At 44.5% G+C, this 12,231-nt stretch overlaps 1 protein-coding gene across 2 annotated transcripts in view; it reads left to right on the top strand.

The window, feature by feature from the left end:
• The first annotated feature begins 669 nt into the window (after nt 1-669).
• Nucleotides 670-12,231, top strand: part of aldh1a3 (aldehyde dehydrogenase 1 family, member A3) — a 139,036-nt gene continuing 127,474 nt past the window's right edge. For both annotated transcript variants that reach the window (XM_048615912.1, XM_048615911.1), the window contains exon 1: nt 670-851. In XM_048615912.1, coding sequence (XP_048471869.1) covers nt 672-851 — 180 coding nt within the window. In that variant the 5' untranslated portion in view covers nt 670-671. The remainder of the gene's footprint in view (nt 852-12,231) is intronic.

Genomic DNA, 12,231 nt, shown 5'->3' with positions numbered 1-12,231 from the left:
GGGGACAGGGTGAGAGATTGGGACAGGGTGAGAGATTGGGACAGTGTGTGAGAAATGGGGAAAGGTGGGAGATTGGGACGGGTGAAAGACTGGGACAATGTGTAAGAGAGGTTGGGACAGAGTGTAAGATTGGGACATTGTGAGAAATCTGACAGTCTAAATCTGCGGCTCCGAATAAGAAGTCTGATCCGGCACATTTGGACTTGGTTTTGTCTGATTTTGTAATTTACCTTTAAACGCAATCTTCACGAAGTGACCCTTTGGCTGAGCTCATTCCTTCTCACGGAGGCTGTAGGTCAGTGGATAAGGCTGGTCAGATAATGTGGGGACAGAGCGGGATTGTTCATTCAGTGTGTGGGAATCACGCGAACTGCCTCACATTGCCTGTGTTTGCTGTGAGCTACCACTCCCGTTCACCCCACAACCACAGCTCAATGTGAAACTTCATGCGTTCCCCACAAATCCCACCGCTTTTCACTCAATCCCATACCTGTCCACATAAGTCCCTGTCATGAAGGCGATTCTTTTACTCTCTGTGTTTGTTGCTGTGATGGGAGTTACAGTGTCTTTGAGGGACAGTATCGCTTTAAACAGGCGGGACTCTCTCGGTGAGCTAACACCGACCAATCGGTGCGGTGGCGGCCGGCCTGTTTAAAACCAGGTCGGCACCAATGTTCCCAAATTGTGTCGGCGCAGCCATCCCGAGCAGCGGGCACCGGCTCAGCGGGAAGCAGCGGGCACCGGCAATGGCAGAGAACGGGCTCCTTGACAACGGGGAGACAGAAAGAGCGAGAGAAAGTCCGGCCCGGTTACCGACAGCAACCAAGCCGCTGGCGGTGAAATACACCAAGGTACGGTAATGACCGGGAGAGAGAGGGAGAGCAGAATTTCACTGCCGGAGTCTCGTTACACCAGTCACTGTGATCCGGAGTTAGTGTGAACAGGAATCGGGACAGAGGGGATCTGATTCACTGTGATCCGGAGTTAGGAACTGGGCCAGAGGGGATCTGATTCACTGTGATCCGGAGTTAGGAACTGGGCCAGAGGGGATCTGATTCACTGTGATCTGGAGTCCGTTCTATTAGTGGCAAAGGAGTGGTTTCCAACCGTGTGTCCGTGCTCAGCGAGAGGGAAAAGGCGAAGCTCACACCCAGAACCGGGCTCCCCCAGGACAGGGCACCCCCAGGACCGGGCTCCCCCAGGACCGGGTTCCCCCAGAACCGGGCTCCCCAAGGACCGGGCTCATCCAGGGCAGGCTCCGGGAAGACAGCTCACCTATTGCTAGGGAAATCCATTTTGTAAATATGCCAAAAGAATGAGCGAGAAATCTGAGAAAAGGGGATAAAGTGATGAAACTGAGGATGATCTACTTATAAACTGGTTTTACCAGAAAATGATACGCCCTTTCCACGAATCGCGCACTTAGCCTAAAAATCAAAGTCTCTGGAAGCTGCCTTTCCAATGGAGAGGACATCTCTGCGGTATAATCATCAGATTATTCCCCTTTCATTGGGACCATCCGCTGCCTTTCAAAAGAAAATACATGAGCGTTCTGTTATCAGAGCATCATTATTACCTTTCTTTTTTTTACGATATTTAAGCGGCATCTTTTCATTTCGGTACAGCCAGTACAGCCTGAGATTGCAGGTTGTTTGTTGGGAACAGTCTCTTGGTTATTTTGGATGTAGTTCCACTGCCCCTATTGCAAGAACAAGGACACTGCCCACTGTCCTGACATGGCTTGTTCGCTCTCACTGAACCAGATGAGTTGACTTTTGCGTATGTTTTGCCTTCGAAAGGAGTGTTTGTATCGGCGCATGTATCAATATACCTCCTGAACCAGGAGGTCCGCGATCAAATCCCATTTGCTGCAGCGTTGTGTCATAACATCTCTGACCGAGTCTACTTCAGAGTGATAGATAGCAGCAGAAGGTTCGGGCTGAAAAGCCTGATCCACCTGTGTGTCTGTGGGGGACAGGAAACGCTGATTTAGGGTGCATTCGCTCATCTTATTTCGAAGTTTCAGTTGCAGAATTCTGCTTGACGATGTATTAATGATAGGACGCAGTTCTTATCTGAAAACAGTGTAGATAGTTTTGCAATGTTCAGCTTTATTGCTGTGAAATTGTATGCATGGAACTGGTCGTCTTTCGAATGAATCATCGCTAACTTCATTAAACTTTTCTTTCCCTGGACCCCTCCTTTGTCACTTCCCTTCGCTCCATTAAAAGGCTCCTTAAAATTGGCCTTTGATCATACCTTTTGTCACCACCTGAATCTATTCCTCATGGAATCCATAAAGTGTGGAAGCAAGCCATTCCACCCAGCAAGTCCACACCGACCCTCCGAAGAGCATCCCGCCCAACTACCTACCCTTTCCAATTGCTAATCCCCCTGGCCTGCACCTCCCTGGACACTATGGGCCAATTCAGCATGGTCAAGCTACTTAACCCGTGGGAGGAAACCAGAGCACCCGGCAGAAACCCACACAGACACAGGGGAGAATGTGTAAACTCCACACAGATAGTCGCCCCATGGTTGAATTGAACTCGAGACTCTGGTGCTGTGAGGCAGCAATGCTAACCACTGAATAACCATCACCACTGTTTAATGCCAGGATATTTTGTCTTTCTGAAACTTAAGGACATTCTTACGACACACACAGAATCTAAGGGCAAAATGTGACTGTTATTACATTCACCCTATGTGTCTGTATCCAACTGTTTCTGTATCTATGCATGCCTGCAGCTTTGCATGTCTGTATCACTATGTATGTCTGTATCTTTGCATGTCTGTATCATTGTGTGTGTCTGTACCCTTGCATGTCTGTATCTATGTGTGTCCATGTGTGCCTGTGTCCACGTGCATTTGTATCTATATGTATGTCTGTACCTTTGTGTATCTGCATGTCTGTATCGATGCATGTATCCACGTGCACCTGTGTCCATGTGTGTGTCTGTATCTTTGTGCATCTGCATGACTATCTATACATGTCTGTATCTAAGCGTATCTGTGTCCACATGTCAGTGACTATGTGTATAACTGTATTTACGCATGTCAGTGTCAGTGACACTTTCCATGATCCCTCTCCATTAATGACACACTTCTCAATACTCCAACCATTACCCTAAATTTGCCAACTGTCTGATTTGTGTTATCAATGAAATTTGATGATTTTCTTCTGCCAGCTATCTGTCCATTCTGTTAAACTTAATTCCATCCACATTCTGAGATAACAAGGTGTAGAGCTGGATGAACACAGCAGGTCAAGCAGCATCAGAGGAGCAGGAAGGCTGACGTTTCGGGCCTAGACCCCGCCTACCTCCATCCACATTCTGCCAGGTATCTCAGTTACAGCCTTGCTGTTGTTTCATTTCATGTTATTTCATATGCAAATAAGGGGCAATTCTTTTGGAAAAGCTGCCAGAATCAGTGGTATGCATTTCTACAAAGGGCACCACTGTCTCTGAGTAAGAAGCTCTGGATGTCAGTCAATACTGTGTACAGTCCACACCTCATCTCCAACACTGTATACAGTCCAGACTGCATCTCCAATCCTGTGTACAGTCCAGACCACATCTCGAATACACAGGTGGGGCTGACTTGTTTGAAGCCCAAACGATCCTGAATTGTCTTGACAAGGTGGACGTGGAAACAATGTTTGCTCTTGTAGGGTGGTCCAGAACCAAAAGACACTGTTTTAAAATTAGGGTTGCCCTTTGAGGACAGAGATATGGAGAATTTTTTTTCTCTGAGATGTTGGAACTCTGTCTCAGAAGGCATTCGAGGAGGGGTCCGTGAACTATTTGAAAGACAGAGATAGATAGGTTGTTGTTAGGCGAGAGAATCGAAGGTTACCAGGAGTGAGATGGGAATGAGGAATTTGGAATTGGAATGGATCAGCCATGTTCTTACTGAATGGGCAGCTCGAGAGGCTGAATGGTTCACTTCAGTTCCTGTGTCGTACATTCGCATATTCAAGTCATAACATTTCCAATTTCAACAATGAATTCGAGAAGTAATGTGATTAATTTATTGGTTTAATTGCCCTTTGTATCTTTGATTCATTTCTTTAGTTGATGGTTCAGCCTCTTAATAACTGGGACCTAACTTGATTTTAGTGTCTAGAGCTATGGAGCTGTTAGCATCGTTCAGCATGTGCAATCTGAGCATGTACCATATACTAAATGTTCCAGTATGCACCTTCAATCAGTCACGACCTTAAAATAGTTTTCTTTGTCATGCAGCATGGAATAGAACATTACAGAATGAGGCCATTCAGCAGAGTGACCTGTGCTGTTTCTTTGTAAGAGCTATCCATTTTGCCCAGCTTCCCTGCTGTTTCCCCAAAGGATTATTTCCACTTCCTTTGATCACATTCTCTTTTATTATTGAAAATGATTCTACTGCCTTTTCAGGCACTGTGTTCCTGATTACAGTTGCTCATTGTCTAAAAGGCTGTGGGGAGCTGCTGCCATGCATCTTGAAGGTAATACACATTGCAGCCGTGGAGAGGGTTGCTGTTTGGGCTTCAGATTTGTTCAGTCCAGATAAAAGCTCATTACCAGCTTAAGCCGACCACACCACCATGCCCTTGCGACCATGTGTCCTCTTTTTGAGAGTATGGTTGAAAATGGCTGTGCACTGGACACTGACTGATGATCCCCTGGCAACTTCCTACAGTATCATTCAGCCTGCTCCTCCACCATCCAGCATATCTCTGAGATTGTTCCCTCCAGCTGCCTCTCCTCTGCCAACCACCAAAACCATATCAGTGGAGATGCAGGTTCCTGAACAGCAATCTCCTGTTAATAGCAGGGAAGATAGTGAGTATTCTGAGGGCGCCTGCCCGGCATGAGTCAACTGTGTTCCAAACCCAGATCAAGTAAAAGACAGGCAATGCTTGTAATGAGTTACAAAGACCTGAGCAATCCATAAACAGAAGCTATGTGTCATCATTGAAACTGCAGAGTTGGTGGTAGAAATACATCAGCAGAGTGCACCATCTGGGAGCAGGTTTGAGGTAAAGGTATCACTGCAGGTTCTGCAGATAGAAAGTCACCACCTGGGTACTCAGACACACCAATGCTTGACTTTCCTCTCCAAGCAGGTGATTCAGAACCTCAGCAGTGACCCACCACTGCCTTTTGCCACAGAAGATGTCCATAAGCATCTTCTGTGTTTTGGTGCCAAACCCAAGGAGAAAGATCAAAGTGACCAACTGGTACAGCTGTAGTAGGGAGACTCCTCTGTTCATGGAAAACATGTCTCCCTATCCACCCCATCTATACCCTCATAATCGTATACATCTCTATCAGGTCAGCACCCCTGTGCTAACCTTTGCTGCTCCAAGGGAACAATCCCTGACTCTCCAATCTTTCCTCATATCTCAGACCCTCCAGTCCAGGCAACATCCTGGTAAATCTCCTCTACACCCTCTCCAGTGCAATTACACCTTTCCTATAATGTGGTGAACAGAGAAGCACACAGTACTCCAGCTGTGGCTTAACCAGTGTTTTATACAGTTGTAGTATGACATCCTTGCTCTTGTATTCTATGCCTCAGCTAATAAAGGCAATATCAGTTCTGAGGAAGGGTTACCGGACCCGAAACGTTATCTCTGAAATTTTCTTCACAGATACTGCCAGACCTGTTGAGTTTTTTTCCAGCAACTTCTGTTTTTGTCCCTAATAAAGGCAAATATTGCATATGCCTTCTTATGTAACTTATCTATATTGCCTGCTACTTTCGGAAAACTGTGGATTTGCACACCTGATCTTCAGTACTTGCCAGGTTCCTACTATTCATAGTGTAATCTCTTGCATTGTTTGCCCTCCCCAAGTGTATCTCACACTTTTCTGAGTTGACTGCCATTTATAGAGTGATAGAGTCTTACAGCACGGAAACAGACCCTTCAATCCAACTCGTCCATGCCACCCAGGTATCCTAAACTAAATTAGTTCCATTTGCCTGCATTTGGCCCACATCCCTCTAAACCTTTCCTGTTCATGTATCTGTCTAAATGTCTTTTAAATGTTGTAGTTTATCTGCCTCTATCACTTCCTCTGACAGCTCATTCCACACAAGCACCACCCTCTGTGTGAAAACTTCAGGCCCCTCAGGTTCCTTTTAAATTTTTCCTCTTTCACCTTAAACCTATGACTCCCCTACTGTTGAAGAAAGACCTTGGCTACTCACCTTATCAATGCCCCTCATGGTGTTATAAACCTCCATAAGGTCACCCTCAACCTCTGACACTTCAGGGGGAAAAAGCCCCATCTTACTGGATGGTATGGTGGCTCAGTGGTTAGCATCACTGCCTCACATTCCTAGGGACTCAGGTTCAATTCCAGCCTCAGGTGGCTGCTTGTGTGGAATTTGCACATTCTTCCTGTGTCTGTGTGATTTTTTTCCCCCATAGTCCAAACATGCGCAGGTTAGGTGGATTGGCTATGGTAAATTGCCCATAGTGTCTAGGGATGTGCAAGCTAGGTAGGTCAGCCATGGGAAATGCAGGGTTACACGGATAGTGTCTGCATAAGGAACTTATCACAAGCCTTGCTAATGTCCATGTAGATAACACTGCTGGTATCTGCTTAAAGAATTAAATCAATGTTATCAACTACAACCTTCCCTTAACAAATCCATGCTGACTATTTCTGATTAATCCATATCTATTGAAGTACAGGTATATTCCGTCCCTCAGAATTCTTACTAATAACTTCCCCACCACCAAACTGGGGCCTGAAATTTTCTGGTCCATCTCTCTCTCCTTTTTATTAATGTACTTTCTTAGCTTTGTTAACTTCCTTTTAAGTTCTCCCTGCACTCATCATACTCCTCTGCTGTATGAAGCACTCAGTATTTGCCACAAGCTTCTCATTTTTTTTCTTAAACTTTCTTGACATCCAGATTTCTGTGGTCTTGGTCCCATCTTTTGTCTTTACATGGGCATACTTGCCCTGTACTCTCACTATTTCCTCCTTCTCCCACTGATCAGACACAGTTGTATCTGCAAGTGATAACAAGGTATGGAGCCGCATGAACATAGCAGGCCAGGCAGCATCAGAGGAGCAGGAAAGCTGACGTTTTGGGTCTGAACCCTTCTTCATTTTCTGAAGGAGGGTCTAGACCCGAAACGTCAGCTTTCCTGCTCCTCTGATGCTGCCTGGCCTGCTATGTTCATCCGGCTCCACACCTCGTTATCCAGACTCCAGCATCGGCAGTTCCTACTATCTCTGTACCTGCAAGTGGTTGCTCCCAGTTTCTGCTTGAGCCAAATTGTATCTTATCTCAGTAAATTCGCCAGATTAGAATTTTTATTCCTGGCCCATCCGTATCCTTTCTATAATTACCCTGAATTTAATTGGGTTATGGTCATTTTTTCCAAACTGCTCCCACATTGATACACCTTCGACCTTCCTGGACCCTTTTCAGAACTGAGGTCCCTTCACTTGTTAGGTTTTCTACAGACTGACAAAAAATGTTCTCCTGGATTCAATCTAATAATTTTGCTCCATCCCCTACATTACGCACTAAAACTATTCCAGTTAACATTGGTAATTAAAATTCCCTACTATTACTGCCTTGTGATTACACTTTTGGTTTCATATTTTATCCTTCATCTCTCCCTGACTGTTTGGGGTATTGTACACACCCAACAATGTATTGCCTCATTTGATGATTCTTCCAAGAATCTTTTCTCATGACTATAATTGATTTTTTGATCAATATTGTGACCTGTCCCACTCTGCTATTCCCCCTTATGAGCTACCATGGAAATCCCAGTTTCTGATCTGCTTCTGCAGCCACAGTACAGATGTGGTGAGTTGAGTTAAATTTCTCCACAGAACGTTGACAGTAGGGAACTTGAGGGGATTTGTGCTTCACCCACTTGTTGTCCATCCCTAACTGCCCTTGAACTGAATGGCTTGCTAGGGCATATCAGAGGGCAGTTAAGAGTCAGTCACATTTCTGTAGGTCTGGAGTCACATGTAGGCTAGACCAAGTAAAGATGAAGGTTAAAGGATAAATTGAGTGACAGCTGAGGAAGTGAATGGTGAGGATACAGCAGTGAAGTGGACAGTTGAAAAGAGAAGAGGAAAGGATAGCAATGGGTGTGATCGTGTCACAGCAGAGGTGTGGATATTGACAGGTACATGGCTGTAGGAAATACAGAGATATTGAGGAGGAGACGGGAGACACCTGCTGAGAGCCACATACTTCCTGCCACCCTCTGCCATTGGCAGCTCCTTACCCTGATCATCACCCACAATGTCAGCTCCTATCTGGAAGGTAATAATTAGAGGAAAACAAGAAGAACATTCACAAAAAGAAGTCTTAAGGAAAAAGGGAAAGTCAGAATTAAGAAAGTGAAACAGAGAGAGAAACAGAAATGCAAAGACAAAACAGAAAATCAAATAAAGAGGATCTTGGGGTAGAGAAAAACAAGTGAAAGCCTGGCACTGTTTACTTTGTCTTCCCACGAAGTCAGTTGTAATCCTATAGTTACAACTGTGGTCACCAGGTATCTCCACTGAGTGAGATCGTGATATACCTCTCCCAGATATGTATCTTGTATTGAAAATGCTTCAGCTCATCAACTATGCGAATACTGAGACACATGCACACATACCTACATATTGTGTATGCACATATCTGTATGTGTCTGTATATCTGTGTGTGTGTCTGTATATCTGTATACCTGTGGGTCTATATATCTATGTGTGTCTGTTGGGGCAGTACAGTGGCTCAGTGGTTAGCACTGATGCTTCACATCGCCAGATACCTGGGTTTGATTCCACCCTCAGGTGACTGCGTGGAGTTTACACATTCTCCCCATGTCTGTGTGTGGGTTTCTGCTGGGTTCTCCGGTTTCCTCCCACAGTCCAAAGATGTGCAGGCTAGGTGCATTGGCTGTGTTAAATTGCCCATAGTGTTCAGGGATGGATAGGTTAGGTGCGTTAGCCATGGGGAAGTGCAGGGTTACAGGGAAAGTGTAGGGTTTGGGTTCTGGGTGGGATGTTCTTTTGAGGATCGGTGTGGACTTGTCGGGCCAAATAGGCTGTTTCCATACTGTAGGGATTCTATGATGATGATATCTGTGTGTCTGTGTATCTGATTTTGATTTAATTCATTGTAGTCATGTGTACCTAAATACTGTGAAAAGCTTTGTTTGTGAGCAGCACAGACGGATTATAGTAAGCAAGGATATACAGAACATAGTTGAGGCATGCAGGTTACACTGCACAGGAGGTGCTTGAAGCAAGATCAATATTATTTGCAGTTAGAGAGTCTATCCATCAGGCAGGGAAGAAGCTGTTCTTGAACCTGTTGGTGAGTTTGTTTCTGTTGTCTACCTGATGGAATAGGTTGTAGGAGAGCATTACTGGGCTGGAAGGGGTCTTTGATGTTGGCAGCCTTTCCGTGTCAATGCGAAGTGTAAATGGAGTCCATGGTTGGAATGTTGACTTCCGTGATGGTCTGGGCTTTGCACACCACCATCTGTAGTTTCTTATGTCCCTGGGCAGAGCAGTTGCCATACCAGGCCGTTATGCACACAGACAGTATGCTTTCAATGGTGCATCTGTATAAGTTGGTGAGGGTCCTTACAGTCATGCCACATTTCCTGACCTGCCTGAGGAAGAAGAGGCGTTGTTGTGTCTTCTTGACACCTACGTAAGTCAGGTTGTCGGTTATCATCACTTCTAGGAACGTGATACTCTTACCCCTCTCAACCTCTGCTCCGTTGATGTAGATGGGGGCATGTTCTCTTCCTTTCTTTCTGAAGCCGATGATCAGTTCTTTTGATTTGCCGACATTGAGAGAGAGTTTGTTATCTGTGTATCTATGTGTATTTATATATCTGTGTATGTGTACATCTTTTGGTGTATCTGTGTTCTATATATCTGTGTGTATCTGTACACGTGTGCGTCAGTGTATATCTCCTTGTCTGTATATCTGTCTGCATTTGTATATCTGTGTGTCCGTATATCTATGTGTGTTTCTATAACTGTGTGTGTGTCTGTACATCTGTGGACATATCTGTGCTTGTATCTGTACATCTATGTGTGTCAGTGCACATCTGTGTATATCCCTATCCTAAAGCATTTCTATTTTATGGATGGCCTCAAAAGATGTGTAAGTTTTAAGATAGTTCTGAATAAGAATAAGACTGGGTCTGGTGAAAGTGCTAACTTTGGGGGAGGCTAATTACAACATTATTAGGTAAGAACTGGAGGAGTTAAATTCGACGTGTCTCTTTGAGGGTAAATCCACATCAGACATGTTGGAGTCTTTTAAAGGCCATTTGATCAGAGTTCAGGACCAACATGTTCCTGTGTGGAAAAAAGCTAAGGATGGCAGGGTTTGGGAACCTTGGATGACACGAGGTATTGAAAGTTTAGCCATAAAGTAAAAAGAACCACATGGAGAGTTTAGGAAACTGAAATCAGACGAGACCCTTGAAGAATATAAAGGAAGCAAGAGAGAACTTAAACAAGAAATTAGGAGGGTTAGAATGGGTCATGAAATGTCTTTGGCATTTTGAATTAAGAAGAAACCCAAGGCATTTTATATGTATATTAGGAGCAAGAGGATAACTAGGGAAAGGGTAGGTCCACTCAAAGACAAAGGAGGGAATTTATTCATGGAGCCAGAGGAAGTGGGTGAGGTCCTTAGTGAATAATTTGCATCAGTATTCGCCAAGGAAAAGAACATGGATGATGGTAAGATTAATGAGGGGTATGTTGATACTCTGGGGTAAGTCAATATTAAAAAGGAGAAAACATTAAGGTATATAAGACCCCAGGGCCTGATGGGATTTATCCCCGCATGCTAAGGAGGCAAGGGAGGGGACTGCTGGGGCCTTAACAGAGATCTTTCTATCATCTTTAACCAAAAGCAAAGTGCAAGAAGACTAGAGAATAGCCAATATTGCTCCCCTACTTAAGGAGGGCAACAGGAAATTATAGGCTGGTGAGCCCAACATCAGCGATAGGGAAATTATTAGTGAAGATTCTTAGGGACAGGATTTACTCACATTTGGAGAAGGATAGACTTATTAGGGATAGTTAGCATGGCTGTATGTAAGGGCGGTCTTGTCTCTCAAATTTGATTGAGTTTTGTGAGAAAGTGATGAAGATGACTGAGTATGGTAGGGCAGATGGACTTTACTAATGCATTTAGCAAGGTCCCTCATGGTAGGTTGGTCCAGAAGATTCAGTCATATGGAATCCATGGTCAGTTGGAAAGTTGGATACAAAATTGGCTTGATTCTAGCAGACTGAGGGTCGTTGTGGAGGGGTGCTTCTCTGAATGGAGATCTGTGACCAGTGGTGGTCCTCAAGGATCAGTGCTGGGATCTTTGTTGTTTGTAGAATGTATTAACTGTTTGGATTAAAATGTAGGTAGGCTAATTAATTCATGGAGGTGTGGATAGTGTGAAAAGTTGTCAAAGGATACAGCAGGATACAGGCCAGTTGAAAGGTTGGGTAGAGAAATAGCAGATGAAGTTTAATCTGGACAAGTCTAAAGTAGTGCATTTTGGGAGGTGAAATGCAACAAGAAAGTATATGGTAAATGACAGGACCCTGAGGAGTATTGATGCAAGTCCAAAGCTCCCTGAAAGTGGCAACGCAAGTGATTAAGGTGGTAAAAAAGGCATATAGCATGCCTGCCTTCATTGGTCGGAGCATTGAGTCTAAAAGTTGGCAAGTCACATTGCAGCTGTAAAAAACTTTAGTTAAGCTACATTTGGATTACTGTGCGCAATTCTGGTCGCCAGACTACAGGATGGATGTGAAGGCTTTGGAGAGGGTGCAAACGAGGTTTGAGATTTTGCCTGGATTGAAGCGTATTTATTATGAGGACAGGTTGGACAAACTTGGATTGTTTTCACTAGATCATCAGAGGCTGAGGGACAACCTCATAGAAGTACATAAAATTATGAGAGGCCTCAATAGAGGGGATACTCAAAGTTTTTTTTCCCCATGGTGGAAATGTCAAATTCCAGGTACATAGGTTTAAGGTGAGAGGGGGAAAGTTTAAAGGAGATGTGCAAGGAAAGTTTTTTACACAGGGTGGTAGCTGCTGGAACATGCTGCCAGGGGAGGTGGGAGAAGCAGATATGATAGCAAGATTTAAGAGACATTAGACAGACACATGAACAGGCAGAGAATAGCGGGATGTGCACCATGTACAGGCAGAAATGATTATTTTAGAATGGCATCA

This window comes from Rhincodon typus, chromosome 33 (assembly GCF_021869965.1).
Source record: "Rhincodon typus isolate 14 chromosome 33, sRhiTyp1.1, whole genome shotgun sequence".
Taxonomy (NCBI): Eukaryota; Metazoa; Chordata; class Chondrichthyes; order Orectolobiformes; family Rhincodontidae; genus Rhincodon; species Rhincodon typus.
This window is presented reverse-complemented; position numbering and strand designations above follow the sequence as displayed.